Source organism: Dipodomys spectabilis, unplaced genomic scaffold (assembly GCF_019054845.1).
Source record: "Dipodomys spectabilis isolate Male_0828 unplaced genomic scaffold, ASM1905484v1 ptg000024l, whole genome shotgun sequence".
Taxonomy (NCBI): domain Eukaryota; kingdom Metazoa; phylum Chordata; class Mammalia; order Rodentia; family Heteromyidae; genus Dipodomys; species Dipodomys spectabilis.
The window spans coordinates 30,541,985-30,562,450 of NW_024870701.1; the positions used below are offsets into that span (position 1 = coordinate 30,541,985).

General features: G+C 38.6%; 1 protein-coding gene across 15 annotated transcripts in view; it reads right to left on the reverse strand.

Annotated features, from left to right (window-relative positions):
- Positions 1–1,796: 1,796 nt before the first annotated feature.
- Positions 1,797–20,466, reverse strand: part of Tcf4 (transcription factor 4) — a 351,429-nt gene continuing 332,759 nt past the window's right edge. For 10 of the 15 annotated variants that reach the window (XM_042675259.1, XM_042675272.1, XM_042675260.1 and 7 more), the window contains 5 exons: positions 12,446–12,581; positions 10,683–10,845; positions 7,623–7,852; positions 6,835–6,975; positions 1,797–6,572 (listed from right to left, as the gene is read on the reverse strand). In XM_042675259.1, coding sequence (XP_042531193.1) covers positions 6,839–6,975; positions 7,623–7,852; positions 10,683–10,845; positions 12,446–12,581 — 666 coding nt within the window. In that variant the 3' untranslated portion in view covers positions 1,797–6,572; positions 6,835–6,838. The remainder of the gene's footprint in view (positions 6,573–6,834; positions 6,976–7,622; positions 7,853–10,682; positions 10,846–12,445; positions 12,582–20,466) is intronic. The other 5 variants (XM_042675263.1, XM_042675265.1, XM_042675262.1 and 2 more) reach the window with 1 other exon arrangement.

Below are 20,466 nucleotides of genomic sequence, written 5' to 3' on the forward strand. Positions count from 1 at the left end.
TTGTTCTTCAATACTCATTTTAAATGGTCTCTCAGAAATACGTAGGTGACTGGCTCCACTTACTCTCCTAGGCCTCTCAAAACTGGCCATGCTTCTTTCTATCTGTGAGAATGTGGATCTAAAGCTGGCCAGAAGGAGAAGCATGCTTAACAGAATGAGCTCTTCTGGCCAGAAAAGCCAACACATCCCTTACATGCAATGTAAGGGAGGGACCTTGGGCTGGTTCCAACCTAAGCACCCTGCTTACATCTTGCTTTCAAGCTCTCCCTTCAAGAGAATTATACAGGAGGTTTCCTAGGTTGGCAGTCAAGTGAAAAGTAACCTACAATCAAGTGCTAGAGCATAAATTTCACTTGGTTTTAAGAGAATGGATCAGATCATGAGATTACATGAGTCTCTAACTTCAACTTCTGTGGTTACTCTCTTCCTTCTTCATATCTAAGATTTGGACCTTGTAAACTTTTGGCTAATATTTTAATTTCTCCAGAAAGTCAAATTTATCCCTGAGAATGAAATAAAGCCAGAATTCATGTACTTTAACTTGTCACGTGGTCCTTTAAAATAAAACACATTAATAGATTATATGAAACATTAAAAGTTACCCAAGCTCATTTCCCCTTTCAGTAGTAGGTGTAGGATCAAATATAATAACTAAAAGACTAAGTGCTTGTGGCTCTTCTGTATATATTTAAAACACACAATAAGAACATAAGAACATGTCAAATCATTTAGAAGGTAAAAGGGGTTTTCAATCAAAATCTTTGGAAAATTCATAAAATTTAAGTATCTGCAAAACAATCCAAACCAAAAAATAAAAAAAAAACCCAAACTCCCCAAATTTGACTATGGTGATGAACCAAATGACATTATAACACTTTTTTTCTTCAGGTCACTAACTCCTTTTAGAAAGAATACGAGAACAATACCGGAGACATCCCAAAATACCACACACCCCATTAAGAACATTCTTTTCTCATCTACCATAGGCTTTCTTTTACATTGCAGACATCATTTTATATTTTACAGTGCAATGTTGAAACAGCCTCCAAGTTTTAGGAAGTAGATCAGTGTCCATTCTATAAAAATAGTAACTTACAGTACATAACACTGAGTAATTTTAATTTGTACATTATTCCCCCTCCTGGAGGTGACATATGCTTGTACAAGACAAAAAGAAAAGCAAAATCAAACCCAAGCCACTGGTTGTTTACATCTGGATCTAAGAGCTAACAGTCAACCAGAAGTTGGGGGAGGGAGTGAGGAATTAAGGGTAGTTTTTAGGAAATATAAATACAGTGTAATATTATTGTAGTTAACAGTATTCAGCTTTTAACAGTGATACAAAATAAATGATTTTAGGGTTTTTATTGAAAAGATCTAGCTGAGAATGTTCTGTCCAACCGCCAACCAACTGATCCAAGAGATCATGGCTGACGACAGGCCTCTGTAACCTGTAGCACAACCAACACACTGGCACAGCTCACAGCTCTTCAAATGTCATGGCTCAGGTTGCGCACACATGAACTGTATTCCTTTGATTTGTTAATCCTCTATGGACAGTTTTCTTTTTGTTTTGCATGCATACCATTCCACTTTCATTAAGAGCATTTCTTCCTTGATTAACCATGAGCTTTGCCCTCCAATTTGTTTTGTGATTTTCTTTTTTTTGTGATAATGTTTTGTTTGTTGTCAATAATTCCAACACTTGGAAAATGAACTAGTGATGCAGTCTTTTAGAAGAAAACCCAGCTCTATGTAGACCATGTAAAATGAAATGAAACAAGTGTCAGAAACAGTTTATAAAAATGGCACATTTATTGCTACAGAACGGTCATGTACATGACTTCATCGAATAACTACAGATGAGAAACAGGTAATGGCCTAGACCAAGCTGGGTTTGTTTTTGTCTCGAAGGAACTCCAGCACATAACCTGTTTGGACACTTCTACAAATCAGAAATACACCAAAAACATGGAAAAAATCGAGGCACTCAGCCACACATTGAAAACAAGGTGTAACTGTTTATCTTTTTTTTTTGAAATGTTTTCCCTTTTTTTTTCTTTTTTAACTTTTTTTTTTTTTAGTTTTTAATGCTGCAGCTATGTGTACAGTCGGAAGAAATTTCCCGCTGCGACCTACAACTAAAAAAACAAAAACAAAAACAAAAAACAAAAAAAAGCTACCATACAGTTTCATCTTGGTAACACATGGTAAAATAACATCTTTTAAATAGTAAAATAAAGTAACAAACTTTACTCATAATGATTCCAAAAATCTACAAAGAAGAAATATTCAGAATCTGACAATTTTTTTGTAATATTCATGGTATAAAAGGATTGCTCCTGCGAAAAATAAGCCAAATATATTTTTTATTTTTAAATTTAGTTTTTTTTTCCTACTAGGGTGTACTACAGTCTATTTTTATAGCAAAAAGAGCACTAGACAAACAAAGCTTTATAACAAAAAGCCAGGCACTGATACATGGTAAATCTCTGCTTTTTTTTTTTTCTTATCTTCACTTAATTGCATCACAAGTAACAAGAATGAAAAAGGCCACAGTTCATATATTTTCACCATTACATATGTCTATAATACTTGAAATGAGTATGGCAAAACCAGCACTGCACATAGATGAATCCACTTCTAGTCCCATTAGAAAGAGCATGTCTCTAAATGAAAACCAACAAAACCAAAGCAAAATAAAGAAGATAGGCCTTGTGGCCTTGGTGCCCCATTGTGTTGGAATTCATCATATTCCATCTTGATTTTTTTTCTTCCAGTCAGCCAGCAGACTAAATTTTTGTGCTTGTTTATGCTGAAATGGTTTCATTCCTGACTCAAGTTTAGTTTTGGACACAGATCATATTCTGCCTGTTGGATGCAAAGACGAACATTCTCTTCATTCCCCAAGTCCCTGTTCTATTCCCTCCCCACTCCCCCCAACCCCTCAACAAAATAAAAATTAAGAACGACAAAAAAATTCTTTTGTAAGTCAAGAGATAGGAAGAAGTGTAAAACAAACAAAAAGCAATCGGAAGACTGAATCGGCATTAGCTGCACCGCTGGGTGCACTGACAGATATATAAACATTAGTGTTTCTTGCAGCTACACAGAAGACAAATGGTTAAAAAAAATGCCTAGATGAATAGATCCCTATTCTGCATATTCATAAATTATTTGAATGTGGAGGTGGATCAATTGTTCTGAGTTGCTTTCAAAGTCCAAGTTTCTAAAATCGATCCCCAGCCTAAGTATCACTGTGTATAAATATCTACATTGTGTAGCATGGACCTTTATGAAATGTGTTGTATAATACTTCAATCCTGTCTTCTGCTAAATTTGACTTCAAAGTCCAGTGCAGGGTACCAATATCTTACCTGGGTCTGATAATTACAAACAACAAAAAAGAAAAGAAAAACACAAGAAGGCTACAATCCCTTTCTTTCTTTCTCTCTCTCTCTTTATAAACTGGGGATACATCCCACTTAATATGAATAGGTGCAGATCATGTTTCTCCACCAAACAAACAAACAAACAAACAAAAAGCAAGCAACAACTTTGGGTGACTGTTAGGAAGTTTTCCCGCTTCTTTCCAAAGGGAATTCCACAATCGAGGTGCTGCATTACTGAGTAATGAATACATCAAAGCTGGTGAAGGAGAAAGTTCATCTTTTACTGTTTGAGTGAGAACAAAATAGAAAGCACCAATTTAAAAAGAAAAAAAATCAAATGACTACAATTGGCTTTTTTTGCGTTGTTTTGTTTACAGTTTGAAAATCTTTAATTCAGCTCTAGCAAGCACCTTTCTGATAATAAGTTATCAAAAGTGCCATTCTTAACATTACATCAATACAAGGAGTATTTCCAGTTCCCTAGAGAGTAAACACCATTTCTTCTTCTGTACACACTCATCCTGAATGTCATCAGAGGAGACCTGCTTCCTATATAACATTGTTCCTAGGGATACCCGCCTTGGTAGACTATACAAAAAAGAATGTAGAATATGCTACTACAAGGAAATCTTTAACATACCAAGGGAACAAGTACACATGGTTTCCATTATTCAGGGAGGAGGGGAGAGACACATTATTGTCTTCTACGTTCTTCTTTGAGACTCTTTTGTTTATATACTTCACAGGAAAGCCTCATATCACTTTTCGTGAAGTTTGAATTTCTGCTATTCCCCTACAGTTTCAATCCACCTCCACATTTTAGGAACTTATCAACAAATCAAAGCATTTAATTTTATCACTACTGAACATATTTACAGTTTTCAACATGTGCGCACGCACACACGGGCACACGCACACGCACACACACACACAGACACACAATGTTTCTGGGTTTGTAAAAGATGACCACGTGGTAACTATCTTATTTGTTCTTACATTGTTTTTTTTTTCAGAAATGAACATAAAATTCAGATTCTTGTAGCTCACTATTTCATTTAAATGAGACTTCATTTGTTTTTTTTTAAAAACCACACAGTTTAGAAAAACAAAAACTGATACAATGTATTAAAACACATAATAACAAGAGTCTACATGTAAAAATATAACTTTTACATACACGATTTCAAAATAATGATACGTTCGCCGTTTTGTTGCATAAAATTTACAAATGTATTTCATTACTATATAACTGGTAAAACAGGAGAACAGATGGACCGCTTAGACCATTTCGATGTTATGGCATTTACTCAGTGCTGATAGGTGGAAAAACTACTTGAACAGGGATTTTTTTTCCTTAATACATGCCAAGATTGTGTGGCTGTAAAAATAGAAACAAGTTATAGACAAAAGGATGCTGACAAATACTTAACTAGGAGCACTATCTGCTTACTGCATTATACACCAAAGTCAATCATTATAAAGATTTACGGTGGAAATTGTGCCCAGACATCAAAGCTAGCTATCTGATGAGTCGCTGTGCCATAGCTTGATCTATGTTCCTATCAGATATGATAAGTATAAACTTCATTCATACTGGCCAGAGAAATACTACACTACCTCTCCTCAAAAAAAAAAAAAAGGTGCAACTTAATGCTTTAGGACTTAATAAGGCTGGTCATATGCTGCATGAGGGTTGAATATTGTCATTTTTCAGACCAAGGAGGAGGCAGGTAAGTCACCTACATTATAGTAATAACTCATTTTGAAAAAAAAAGTCAAGAAAGCAACAAAATCAATCAGCTCTGTCATACTACTTGCAATTTTCTCATTGACGGGTTGGGAATTTTATTTTTTTTAATATTTTTGTTTGTTTTTTATTTTTTGTTTTTTTGTTTTTTTTTTTCCAAAAATCTGACCATGTATTCAGAAACGCCTCACTGCACACTACTTCAGCTACACAGGTAGGTAACACTTTAATCTTTTTTTTTTTTGTTAAATCACAGCCACTTTGATTATGTTATGTTTCCGATGATATAAACATTGGAAGGCACAGTGGTAACATTGTAGCATTCTAACCTTGTACCTTGGAAAAATCCCAGAATAGGGTCACAAGAGCAGCAGCCCAAGCCAGACAAACTCTCTCTCTCTCTCTTTTTTTTTCGCCAGGTCTTGGTGATGCTGCTTGCATTATCTACACATGATGTGACTTTTAAGTCCTGTGTTCCCAAAAAGACTGGAGAAACAACTTTCTACTTATTTATGAATGAGAATCAACATCAGCGTCTGCAAGTCTTCCTGCATTACCGCTCCGGAAGCAGAATTGGCACTGCAGGTTACGATAACAAACCAGGAAATAGGGACAGAAATAAGACCCCCTCCCCCACCAAAAAAGAAAGAGAAAAGAAAAAAAATTCCATATTTACAGTAAAATTCTTTCTTTTAAAAAAGTTAATCAGTACTATTTTTTTACAGGAGGAAAAAAGTCTGAAACAAATGAACAAAAGCTTACCATAGTCACTAAATTTTTAATATATATTTATATATATATTTATATATATATTTGTCATAGGTCTATAAGATCCATCTGTTCCTCCTACCCTAAGGAATGGCTAAGGTCATCATTTTGTTCTCAGGACGTTTGCTGGTTTTGTAGCTAGGGTAGCTGAGTTCCCCTTTTATTTCAGTATCCAGGAATTATAAACACTAGCTGACTTGAATACCAACAAAAACGTTCATGGAGTTTTCTTCAGAAGTACACTTTTTTTCATTATTGCAAGTTTACAATTTTTTTAAATTAAATATTTTTTTTCAGACTTACAAATTAATTATATTTTTTTTTTCTCCAAAAGAAGTTTAGGCACAAATGCATTGTTCCACAGTGTGGAAAGATTGCCACTCAGTCTCTGGGCTGCGTCTCAGCCTGTACATCCTGCTTTGCACATTCTGAGTGATATGTTAAAGAAAGTCGTCCCTCCAGTTGCACTTTTTCTTTCTTTTTTTTTCTGTTTTTTGATAATTGGGAATGCTGAAACCTCTTGCGTCTGCGATTCGTAACTACTCAGACTTGTCTTATATTACAAAAAAAAGGGGGTTAAGGAGAAGTGTTTATGTGGGTTTAAGATAATACACCTGTTAAGGAAGTGGTCTCTTGATTTAATGAAGCAATGTTGCAACTTGGACCTGAGAAAGGGGGGGAAAAGAGGAAAATTAATTAATACATTTAGTGAAGAGAAAGTGTTCTCTCTTTTTTTTTTAAACTTCTAAGAAAGCGAGAAAACTATTGTGAATTTGGGTATAGCTGGCTTGATGGCTTACAGGCAGGTGAGGGTTATGATTGGAGAGGAATGGCAGCAGACGTGCATGTGGGAGTTATGAATGCAGATGAACGATGGAAAACTTGTGCATGAGATTATTAAGTGGAGAAGAATGGCATGAAACTTGCCCTTTCACATCTGCCCCATGTGATTCGATGCATCTCCCATTCCAGGGTGCGGGCCAGCTAAGGAAAGAGGGGGAGGCTCCGAGGACACCTTCTCTTCCTCCCTTCTTTTCAGACATGCAGCTTTCGGGTTCAGATTCCTTTCTGTGGAGAACGGGAATATAGGCCGTTTAGTCAATACCGAGGCTCTTCAGAGGGCAAGGATACATTCCTGGACATGGATCCTACCTTCAGGTTCAGTTTTCATGTGACATGGTAAAAGGAACACTTGGGAAAGTGCTCAGTGTTCATACATGTGGTTAATCACTCACAAAGGTGAAGGTGCATGGAATTTGTGCCACCTCATTCCAGCATGGAGAAGCTCTGACTGACAGTACAGTGGGAATGGTAGGTGACACTTAGTTGTAAGAGGATCTTGTAACTTCTAAAACTCTTGTTAGCATCACTTAATTGTACAAAGGGTTGTTACTGTGATATTTACAGCATGCACAAAATCCACTCCATCAATAGTACTGTTTCTTACCCCTTTCCTCTCCTCTTTTCTCCTTTTTACAAGTTTCTTAAAGGTTTCATTGTGCTAATTATGTTATGTATTTCTATATAATTATGGGAGACAAGAATACCACTTTCTGGAATTAGACATAGTCTATATTTGAATAGTTATTCTGAGGGAGTTTTAAGAGTTTGTACAATTACTATATGTTGATTTTAAAATAAAAAAACCTAAATAGATTTGTAAACGAAATGAATCTCATTAAAAAGCGTCTGTGCTGCTATTTCAGCCCACTGACCTCGGACTTGCTGCTCCAGGCTGAGGATGACCGCCACAGCCTGGTGGAGGATTAGAAGCTTGGTCTGAGGCTTGTCACTCTTGAGGTGCAGCTGTACCATGCGGCCAAGCTCCTTGAAAGCCTCGTTGATGTCCCGGACCCGCAGGCGCTCACGAGCATTGTTGGCCATCCTCCGCTCCTTCTCTCGTTCTGCCTTCTGTTCCGGGGTCAGGTCCTCGTCATCGTTATTGCTGCAGGATAACAAGGGATGGGACATTTTCTAACAGTGTGGGGAAAAGTAAGTCATCAAAATTACTTTGTTTTTCTTCTGGAATTGCCGAGGAGCATTATGTGTTCCATCTCGATCCTAGGTGGAATAAGTGTGTGTGTGTGTGTGTGTGTGTGTGTGTGTGTGTGTGTGTGTGTGTGAGAGAGAGAGAGAGAGAGACAGACAGACAGACAGACAGAGACAGAGATACAGTGTGTGTGTATGTATATGTGTGTGTCTGTATGTCCCAATTTTTCCATGTAATATACATACATACACACACATATGAATGAATGAAAATTGGGGAAAACAGGCCTTTCTTATTGCATCTAATTTTATGAATGTTTATAGTCTCCAAAATAAGTTGGGGAAACCCAAACTGACATCAGCAATATAGAACAATACAAAATCTAAACACCTGTCCTTATAAATGACCATGACTTCACTGTGAGTCAAAAATGAAGCCAAACAGGATTCTCTGTAAAACCAAAATATCCGATGATTCATCTGAAAGGCAGGTTTCCTCCCCCCTCCCCCGCATAGATAAGATCAGTTCTGACCACATCTGGGTGTCACAATGTCCAATTACTCCTTTTATGGAAGGGAGCTAGGACGATGAACACTTTGAAAGCCTATCACACTAGGACCCTCTTATGGCAGTAGGTTTCAAATATTTCAGGGGCTATCATGTAGAAAAGAGGGAAGGGGATGTTTTGTCTCAAGAACACAGAACAAAACTAAGAACTCCAGATGACCTATGTGAACTCTCATGAGTAAATGAACTCTCATGAGAGGCAGAAAAACTAGAGGCAGGAAAACTAAAGTCAACATCACCAAAAAGCAGAGACTCTTGTGGCAAGAACGAACATGTCAGTGACTATTTATAAGGCTGTCAGCTTAGGGATGGCTGCAACGGGCTCAGGAACCATGAAGGTTAGATACTGCTTTAAAATGACAGAAGTCTCAGTTTTTAATTGTGATCATTCGTTACAACATTTCCGAATGGGAAGATGATGGTGTTAATCTAGCAAATTCAATGTACACTTAATGTAAACCAGCTTGACAAGTCATAGCTCTACTTTGAAAAATTCTCAATAAGACTCCAACCTGCAGAAGGCAGCAGTATGGTGGGGAAGATCTAATCAACCCATAAAAGAATTGGTATTCTTCTGTTGTAAATACACGTAGCACATGGCAAGATATGGATGTCAACCAAATATATCATACATCAAGGGAGGAGGGAAAGCTAAAGGGGAGGAGGAAGATGCTGAAAGTGATACTTCTCTCCCATAAACTAGACTCCTTTCAAAATCACACAGTCTGTGCAGGAGTAAGAGGATGAACACATAGCTTGGGACCCCATTGAGCAACCCTCTTTTCTGTACTTCTTAATCTTCCTTCCTTGTCCTTCCTCTCCCTTCACCTATGACCTCTCATGGTACCAACAAAATCCAGGCTGCTCTGGCCTCACTCCTGTATCTCACTCTGAAGTCAGCTATAATAAGCAAGAGTGAACAGGAGTGATTCCCATACTGGAGCTAAAAATTCAGGCAATATTTTTATTCAGTAGACGTGTGCCGTACCTCAACATGGGAACTTGTCTTCCAGTGGCTTTCAGGCTAACAGCTACTTAGAATTACTTACTCACTTACAAATAAATTGGTCATGCAAATACATTAGATTGAAAAAAAATGCTGAACAATACAGTCTTGGAAAGATGTATGAGTTAATGTCACAAGAATGGTGTTAAGGTTGTCAGCAGCAAGTTAAAATGGCCAATTTCAAAGATCCTATTCTATGTGTAAATATGACCACTGATTAAATTACCAAGAATTGACAGGGCTAAAAAGAAGCTGTTAATGAGGAGAAATCCCTAACCCAGGATTTCTTGCCAATATGGCCTAGAAGGAAGGAAGGAACTGCTGGTAAAGAAGGTAAAGAAGGGGGAAGCTAGAAGCATTTACCATTTCTGGAACTTGTGGCAAGACACATAAGAGAATAGTTATAAAGACAGTATGAGAAGGCAGCGTGAACTTAATTCACCAATAACATTAGTGGTGACCTTGACAACCACAGCCTTTAAAAGAAGAAGCTGTCATCTAGTACAACTGGTTTAACTTGCAAAGGGACTTGCCAACAAACCAAAGACATTACAAAGTACATGGATGTCCCGGTATTCAAAAGCCATCTGATTTACCAGGCTCAAGTACAAAGACGCAGATCTAATTTGAAGACATCAGATACTTAAAAACATCAACCAGAAACTATTCTCCTGCAGCTATATTTTCTGTAGAAACGAATATTAGTGAGGAGGAAAAAAAATCAGCAAGTTAGGTGTTACTCGTATAGACATCAACACATTTAGAATAAAATTGGGGAAAAAAACCCATGATTTTCTTATTTTAGAGGTAAGAAAAAATTGCAATTGCATATATATGATGTCAACTGACATTTTAACATGGCTAAATCTTTTTTTGGAAAGAATTTAGAGAACTTTTCTGACCAAATTTATACAATTAAGGATCATTTTTTAAAATAAACCACTGTACTTGCGATCAGTTACAAATCAATTTCAGTGTGTGTGATTTGCACTGGGTCCAAATTGATCAATGCCAAGACATGGTAGGCCTAACTAGAGTACAGGTATCGTAAATGATACTTTTGAGTACTTCTAAAATAGGCCTTGAGATGTCTTTTCATCTGTGGATTTATTTACCTGCCAGGAAAAAACTGAGTAGTTTCTTCCTGTTCTGTTCACTTCATCAAAGTCCAATAAAGGAATTAAATGAAGCGACAGTATTATATACTGTTACCTAGATCTTGACCTAGTAATTGATTTGATATCCTTCTTGTCGTCATCTAATTTCTTGTCCTCGGAAGATTTGGCGTCCTGCAGGTTCTCGTCGCCCTCATCGTCAGACTTGATCTCGGAGCTGCCTGAGGAGACACTCTGCCCCTGCAGTCCTGGTGGCATGCCTACAGAAAAACAAACCAGGTGACGCTACCAACTCGCTGCCCCAACACAACACAGACTGTAAGGCTGCCTGCCAGACAATCCACACGGCTGAACTCTGATCCTTCTGTCACTTTTCCTGCTAGCTGGTGAAGTTTCCAAAACGCACCTGCGGAAACAAGATTTTCCCTGCATTGGCTCTGAGGTTAAATTCTATTTTGCAATCTTTTGGAGTAGATGGTAATTTCACTGTCTACAAAACATCAACTTAATTGCAATGAAAATCATAATCATGAAAATCACACACCTCAATGTTCTGATTAAGAACCCAAGTAAATATCAGCTATTATATTGAGTTTCTTCCATATGCAATGATTTAATAGAAAAATGTCCTTAAAATATAATTCCCAGAGAGTACGCTAAATATGTGTAGTCAAGACTTCAATAGATACCCTAATGATATTCTGAAATTAGGCTTCTCTTATCCTCAAAGAGTAATCAGCATTTAAAAATGGTATATATAGAAGGCAGCTTGCTGCTCGCAGAAGAAATTTCTAGCTTTATCATTGCTAAACTTCTTAGGATCACACTACATTTTGAAACATGACCTTAACATAATTTGTTTCTCAGGTGGATACATGCCTATCAAGCATTCCCTTCTTACTTTCATCTGTGTATTCTGGAACATTATCTCTAAAACTTTGGATCATGGGCCAAGGAGCAACCCTACCACCTGGGAGCCACGAGAGGTGATGAATCGCACTGCTGCTACAGCAGAGTCTGAGTCACATGTGTAAATGCTACAATGTGGGAAGTACATGTAGTAAGACAGAGCAAAAGCAATGGTGCTTTAAAAGTATACATGCTGATGAACTGCTCAGATAAACAGGAACCACCCTACTCAGATGTATATTGAATACTCTCAAGTATAAAATGGTAGGCAAGGGAAAAGAAGGGTCATGTGTATTCCTAAGCTAGTGATATCTGTTCATGTTAAATATGAGGGGAGCCAGAAGATGGTATTCAAGTGAGTGCCATCCAGCTGGCCAATGAGTAGCACAGGAGGCCTAGATTCAGGATCCAGGTCCCCTACTTGTAGCACAACTCTCTGGGGACAAGAAAAGACCTTGAAGTCAGGAGGGGGAAGGAGGAAGGCATTATACAGGGCTAGATGGCTCCAGAACAAAAGCCACCCAACCAAGTTCCATTTTTAAAATGTACCTACATTTCCTTCCATCTTAAACAACAAAACCAATTTCCTTCCTTCCTATTCATTTGGAAAGATCATTTCAGGGCCCAACTAACCATATTAGAGGGACCTGAATGAGCAACATGTGGAAATAGCTAAAATAAAATTTCCTCTCATCAATCTGTTGTCTCATTGCCCACTGAGATGGGAGTGAGATTTCAGAGGATGTCTGAGGAAAACAGCCACTGAGGAAACCTGATTAGCAGGCTAGTTCTAGCCCTTGCCCAAGCTGCTGCACCATTTTTGGACCACATTTACTTCTTGGTTTGTAACAAGTGCTTCCTGAATTCAGGCTGGCCTCCAAGTATGTTCAGCATCAACACTAAGTCTACTGATTACTGGAGGTCAGAAGTGCCCTTCGGATGCAGACTTACCTCTGTAGGGATCCTGGGGTGGGTTCAAGTCAGGGGAAGTTGCAGACTGGACAGGAAGCTGTGGAACCGGAACCTGGTTTGGCAGAAGAGAATGGCTGCCTCTCAGGGCTACGCCATCTTCGCGATGGGCCCCAACCTGAAAGGGTAAGAGGAACCAGTGCTGAGTGGGAACTGGCAGAGGCCACAGCTTCATTTCCAGGGACAGCTCAGATGCAGGAAGGCTGGCCTGAAAAGCCATCCTCCCTGGATGCATCTCACTAGAGGGCGCTGGAGGACCGCACATGTACCTATAGTTCTCCGGAAAAAAAAAAGAAAACACTTCACACTCAGTAAGATGCCGTGCTGTACATCCAGTGACAAATATGGCAGAGTAGCTCAGGCAGGTAAAACGTCAAATTGTCTCCCAGGGTGCTGCAGTGGAGCGCACTGATTCGTACCCATCTGTCTTCCATCATGTCCGCCAACAGATCTGACAATTATCTTAATGCCCATATGCTTAATTGTGGGCTTCTCAATTCCCCCATTGCTATCGGAAATCCTACAGGAATTTCAATTTGGCATTCGACTTTCATTTCAGGGGATAAGATTCTCAGGCCTGCCATTTTTTTTTTTCCATAATGCCAGCTAAGCCTCTGACAGCGGAAGCTACAGCAGTATGGGACATAGCCCCTGCTCGGTACAAATATAATAAAATGTCACCTGGCTTTCCAAAACTGGCAGCCCATTCCAAATTAATGTTTACTGTATTTCATCAGCTGCTGAGTTCTAAATCCAAAGGGGGACCATTTCTGCCAATGCCACCACACCGGAAAATGTACCAATAAAGGTTTTATTAAACACACCAGTAATGCCATCATTGCCATGCAAGGATGCTTGGACATTTTTCCATCTCCTCCCCCCCCCCCCCCACTACTCTAATCCTAGAAAGGCACCATATTGTAAACACTCTTTATGCGTCCAAGAATAAAATTATAGAGTACAGCATGATTACTTGATTTGAAAAAAAAATACTGCTGAGCTTTTTATTAACTACCACCACCTACTCTGGGGTGCAGAGACATTGAATTTGTGGCACTGAGACACCAGTTGCTGACTTTATAGCATATGCCTTCAAGCAAAACCATTAAGCATTTGTAAACTAAGATGAGCACAAGGAGCTCATCTAGGTCTTATTTTTCCAAGGAGTTACTTTCTTAGCCTATTGCTAATGTATTTATTTATACAAGTCAGTGGATCTAAAAGTAAAAAAAAAATTACTCATGAATTTATACTGTTATACTATTATGAATCATGGCTTGCTTTTGTAATCCAAAAATACAGATCCACAAAGCAGAGTCTCTACTCTTTTGCTATTACGATATTTCAAATGAGTATGTCCAAAAACTTCAACAACAGTAAGATACCGAACCAACAACAATCGAATTCCCAGGACTAAAGAATGCTACCTGAAGAAGGAAATAAGCATCACCTTTAAAAACTAATGGCTTCCAAACAATAGGAGAGGAAATGATTGTCAGAGCGGTGAGAAAGAGCAAAACACGAAATGATTGTCAGAGCGGTGAGAAAGAGCAAAACACAACGATGTTCAGATTCAACACAAAGCAAGAACAGGAAAGAATCTCAAGGTTTGTAAGCACTGGAAGTATAAAGGAATGTTTTAACTGGCAGATTTTGTGGAGTCCAGTTCTGTCTGTAACTGGCTATTTTTGTCACAATATGAACTTGGTGGTTGCTACTTATGCTTCCTGTGTGCCTACTCCAAATGTAGAGGCTCTGGGTAGATCCCACTGGCTGATCCTGAATTCCACTGTGGGCCTCCATGGAGTTCAAGCCTCTTCCATGTGTTTAACTTTGTTTCCATGACCCTTTTCTTTCCTCTGTAACTCAGGCTTGTTCTCTTACGGCTATACCATGCCCACTCTGTTCCTTCAGCCATGTCTAACCCACTCTATCCACTTGATATTTTTATTTATTTTTTCTGACATTTTTATTTTTCTTTGGAACAACAGAGTGTAGACACTTTCCATCCAGTTTATGATCTGTCATGCTTAGATCTGTGCATTTAGAAAGACAGAGTCAATCAACAATTTCCCTTTCAAGTCTAAGATCTCAGCATTTATCCAATGATAGTTCTTTACGTTTGCCAGGCAATGTGAACTTAAAATAACTACCCTAGTACTGGTTTGTACTTTCTAGTATTCCTAATGGATTTGACTTCTTGAATATCCATAAAGGAAGATTTTAAGTCAGAACCACTTTCGGTGACTATAGTTTGGGGCTTAATGGAGACTTAAGCTCCTTCCATTTCAGAATCATTCTATGAAGGCTCTTAAGCCTTCTTTGTAGGCATTTGTAGTTGTTTTTCATCTAAGCATTCAGTTACTGATCTTGAATTTCCCGCTCTCCTCAATGTCACATCTAGATGAGTTTTCACAGGAGGAAACAAAGGAACCCATATGACTGCCTTTCAATTCTGTTTGCCTTAGCTGATAATGAAAGTCAAGGCTCTGGGTGTGGGAGTACAGTAGAGAGACAGCAATGTGCAGCTCTGGTAGTAAAGGTTTATTTGCTAGCTATGCTATGTAGTCATAAGGAGCTTAGAGGCAAATAAAGAAAATAATATCAAAAGTTATAGGGAGTAAGTCTCAAGTTTAACCACTTAGAGTACCACTAATATATGCGAAACTAGTGCCTCACTAGTTAGATAGTTAACTAACTATCCTTGCATAATACATAAAACAAATAGTTTTATGTGAACATTAAGAGCTCTCAAAACTCAAGCTACTTTCACTTTTGTCATCTTTGTGCTCAATATGCCTCTTTTGTTCACATCCATTTTATCGTAAAACGTTTCCTATGTAATGACAGCAAAATCTTAAGCTTTATAAAAATATTTGAGAATAAAGTTGTTCTAAGTACATTTTTCTTTAGATTTTTAAGCTTATGCTACCTAAAGTTGTCTATTTTCTATAGATCACCTAGAAAAATATCAGTCAGCTCTTTTCATACAGGAAGGTAGAGGTAAAGTAGTCCTTCGTTTTTTAGTCTTCCTTATAGCTATGTATTTTGGGTCACATGAAATGAGCATGTCTATATGACGAGATGGTTCTATAGATCTTGCTTCTCTAGGACCCATGCATTTCCTTGCTTGTCTCCTGTCCTATAGATAACATGTTATAACCCTATACACCTTTCTTTTGCAAACATTACCTCTGTTCACATAGAAAATAAGACAGAATGGCCACTGATGGTCAGCACAAATCCACCATAAAGATAATTCAGAAATAGGAGCTAGTACTTTCATATAGATATGTATATTCACACATGTATACATACACATATATGTATATGTACATTCTCTATATATGGAAGTATTGACTACTTATATATAGGTTATATAGGCTATATATCTATGTATCACATACACACAGGGCATAATAAATATATACTAATTCAACTAGGAATAAGCTCCATCTTTCAACATATATACCAATTCTGTACACGGGATATATGTCCTTAGAAAAATTAATCTCTTAGTAAAGCCCTGTTCTGATAAACTTTAACAGTAGATCATCATAAAGATGAAAGCCAGCTATGAAAAACTAATTCCATTAATATTGAGTGTAATTTTTTTGAATCTAAGAATCCTCTTATAGTCATCTATGATGTACTCTCAGATATCAATGTGCTGAAAGCAAAACTTTATACATTTTGGTGGTAACTACTGAGTCATCAGAAAGAGCATTTTTAACCCAGTGGACATTTGCTAGGCTGGTCCAGGCCCATGGCAGCAAGCGAGGAGGGCAGAATGAGGAATACATCTGACACGACCCAGTTCAGTTATAACCATCCTTTGTATTATTTCTGACCACTTCAGCATGCTGGTTTTAACAGAAAGAGAGAAAGGTAGACTTGTGTGGAAGAAGACCCTCCATCACAACAGCCTCTGTAAATAGATTTTGGACCCAGAGGTCTCTGAGGACCTATGGTGACTCATGCCTCGGGGACACTCCTGCTTCTCTTGGGCAGAAGGGAAGCAGAATTCGTGAGTCCATGGAGTCTCCATCCAAGAGCTTCCCTTTTAAACCATGTCTATGTGTGCTATATGTACATATACATTCACCTATATATGAATATGGTCCGTGCATATATAGACCAATAATTATATGGAGCTAGAGACTGCTTTAGTTTTCTACCTCTCCACCTACAGCTGAGATTCTTCCTTCATACAGGTCATCTGGTACATTCTGTTCCTGCTGTGAAGTAGTCCCTCTTGGTCATGGTATTTCTAAGTCCTGACTGAAAGATCATCTCACTGTCCAGACCCTCACTACGGAGACTCAGGTTGTTCTGTGATTAGGCCACCCAAGGCCCTGCTCTGAGTTCATCGTGGTCTGACGAACTACACAAGAACAAGGCAAGAACATGGGCCAGGCAGCCTGCGCCTTCTTCATATCTGGTAAATCATAGCCAGTGCACAGAAATGGGAATATGTAACTTACATTTGATCTTAGGTCAAGTTATGTTCAAATTCTAGTTCTCCTTGTGAATCTGTCATGGGGAATAATGGTTACATTTTATATGCAGATCATCTCCTTCCCCACTCTCTTCTACTTTTTTTTGGCAGTACAGGGGATTTTTAACTTGAGGTCATGTGCCTAGCACTTGAGCCCTATCCTCAGCCCCTCCCTTTTTGCTTTTAGCTATCTTTTCAGATAGCGTCTCACACTTTTTTGCCCAGGCTGACCTTGGACTGGAATCCTCCTACCTACAGCTACTGAGCAGCTGGGATCACAGGAGTGTGCTACTGCATTATAAATATATACATAAAGGAGGGAAGCAGAATTCATAAGTGAATGGGATTTACTTCTACGAGCTTTTGTTTTAAAACTATGTATGCATACGCATGATATACATACATATACCTCCACCAACATATGAACATGCTACATGCGTATGTACACAAATAATTATATAAATCTATAGATTACTTCAGTTTTCTTGATTATAGGGGAAAAAACCTTCATGGTTTATCGACTCAGGCCAAGGCCAAGATATCTAACTAAATTATACAATTTAATATTTGCCACAACTCCTCCAACAGAAACAGATTTAAAAGACATGCAGTTTCAAATCAGGTGGCTGATGCCAGGCTGCTCGTACACAGGGATGCGCACAGCATCTTGGTAAATATCCTTGTCCTTATCCTCCAGCTAGCAAATACCACAAACAAAAAAGACATTCAATGCCTTTGCTCTCTTTGTTTCCAGGGAGTATTGTGAAAGTAATTATTCTGTTGTATTTAAGAGGCCTATTTCATGGATGGGAAAATGTATTAAATTTCATTTGGCAGTTATTCAATCCTAGTTAATGTTATCTCCAGAGATAACTGCTTCAAAACAGGCTTTCAGACCCCAGTTACTTCCATTCTACCATAATCCTTCTAAAAGAGCGTAGGACAGAAACTTGATGTAATATGTCATCAATTTTGAGACCCAGGTAATAATAAATGACACAAAATCAAATATGCTATTTGAACATCCTGATATAGCAAACACTGAAGTTAGTTATCAATGGCATATGGATTCAAAATTTTCCTATTGACCTAGGTGCTATCTATCTATCCATCTCTGTGTGTGTGTGTGTGTTTGTGTGCTGGTGCTTGAACTTAGGGCCTTTGTGTATTCTCACTTATTTATTTATTTTTGCTGAAGGCCGGCACCCTACCACTTGAGCCACACCTTCGTTTCTGGCTTTTCAGTGGTTAATTCATGATACAAGTCTCATGGACTTTTCTGCCTAGGCCGGCTTCCGTTCACAATCCTCAGATCTCAGGCTCCTGAGTAGCGAAGGGTGACAGATGTGAGCCACTAGTATACAGGAGAAGTGCTTTTTAGAAAGAAGAAAACTAGAGGGAAAACTGAACCCCCCCAAAAAAAAGTTTTGATACATTTTACTCTCATTTTTCCAAAAACAAGAAAGAAGAGTTGATGGGCTTTCACCGTAATTAGAACCTATTGACACCGCCAACAGTTCTGGTGTGGAACAGCAATCTCCCTGTGAAGTGTCAGCTACGCACTGACAGTTGTAGAGGATGTGATTTCAGTTTCAATTACCTTGCCAGATCTCTGTCATGTTAAGAAAAAAAAAATAAAGCAAACTTACTTTCCCACATGTGCAAAAAAAACAACAACCCACTGTTTAGCTGAAGAATGCATCTTTTTTAAAGGTGGGAAATGCGCATGAGCAGATAGTACTCAAAGTTCGTGACAGCAGCCCATGGACATGGCGAAGAGTGAGGCCAGGATCACCAAAACGTGCAGAAAACAAGATGTAACTCTAAAAAGACAACCCTTGGGGGAGAAAGGCCTAACATCTGGGATGCTCTTCAACCACAGATACAATTTCCGTATCCCTTAGTTAAAAAAATGAACATTTTTTTTTATTATTATCTGAGTAACTAAACATTTAAAGGACTTTTCGCTGAAGGTGGATCTGGATCCAATTCTTTCATTTCGATTCTCATTCAATTTTTCAAATGTTTATTGGGAGAAGATTTCATAAATGTCAGGAGAACACCTAATTTTTTTTCCCTGAAAAATCTCACAGCTTCGTGTATTGCTTTGTCTGAAGTTTTATGCACTCTTTAAAGTGCAATTCGTTGAGATTTATCCAATGCTTGTTCTCCAGAAAATAAAATTAAATTTTCAGGAGGATTTAAATATGACCTGAATGGTTCCAACCTTGGCTGTGTTTATTTGTCATAATCAGCTCAGGTTGAAATTCCCCTTGATTCCCCACCCAAAATAGTTATAATCATGAATGACTCTATGGCAGCATAGTTAAAGAGATGCAAATGGGCACAAGCTGAGTTCAGTTCACCTTTCCTTTTCTAACTCATTGGTTCCATTTATTAAAACTTTCATTTCTGTCTTCTGCCTCCTCACCTCTCACACAGCCCCCGCCATTTTCCAGCCATAGCTCGATGCAACAGACCAGGTCGGGATGGCAGCAGAAGCTGACAGTGTCTCTCCTATCTCTTCCTTGTTCCAGGTGGGAGGCTAGCATTAAGTAGGTTATTTGCAAACAAAGATAGGCCATCACTGAACCAAGCCCACCTAGCATAGTGACCACGGTGAAACTTGGCAGTTACTTGTAGGCAGCTTGTTTTGTTTGGAGCAAAGGAAAAGTCCACTGAACATATACCATATGCGTGGATTTTGAATTCCTGAAGTGTAGCATACTTGGGTGAGTGTGTAATCTTCCTGCTGACTTCTATACAAAGCACTGGTCACCAGCACTGGCAAGACCCTCATTAGGCATTTATCACTTTGCTTCACCTTTATCTTGAAAAGGCTTTTCTTATTAGCTATGTCTTCCATGCTTACTGTGAAGTATTTGGAAATGGAACAGAAAGCATTCTATTCTCTCTCTAGCTCTTGGTCCCTTGCCTACTGAAGTTAGCCTGGATTTCCACTGCTCTGTGGACTGAGTACAAAACCGCTATTGCTTGTGGCTGTATCCTTTTACCTGAATCCTCTGGCTTTCTCCTATTTTTGTAAATTGTGTAGCCTCAATCTTCAGATATCTGTTCATGGCCGCCAACTAAACTGCATTCACTCCCATATCCGCATAGACTGTGCTGCGCTGTGCTGGCTTCTTATGATTCGCAGTACTCCTTGTCTTTCACCAGATCCACAGATGTCCTGCCTCTGGCCCCTAGAAGGCTGTGCTGAGTGTAAGAAGACTGTACTTTCCCATTGCCTTCCTTGTCCTGAGCAGGAGAGGGCTTTTCCCTGGTGAGTCCTAACAGCCATCACCCTCCAAACACATTCAAGGTACACTGTCCCAACAGCACAGGATGTACACTTTAATGAGTTGTTCTTGCAACCACTAATCACAAAGCCAACAGGTGCCTTTGGATTCTGAGTGTCCCTCAGGTGTAGGCCACCAAAGAGCACTGTAGTATAACAATGTATATACATGTCATACATATGGCATGGATTTGTGTTTGTATATCT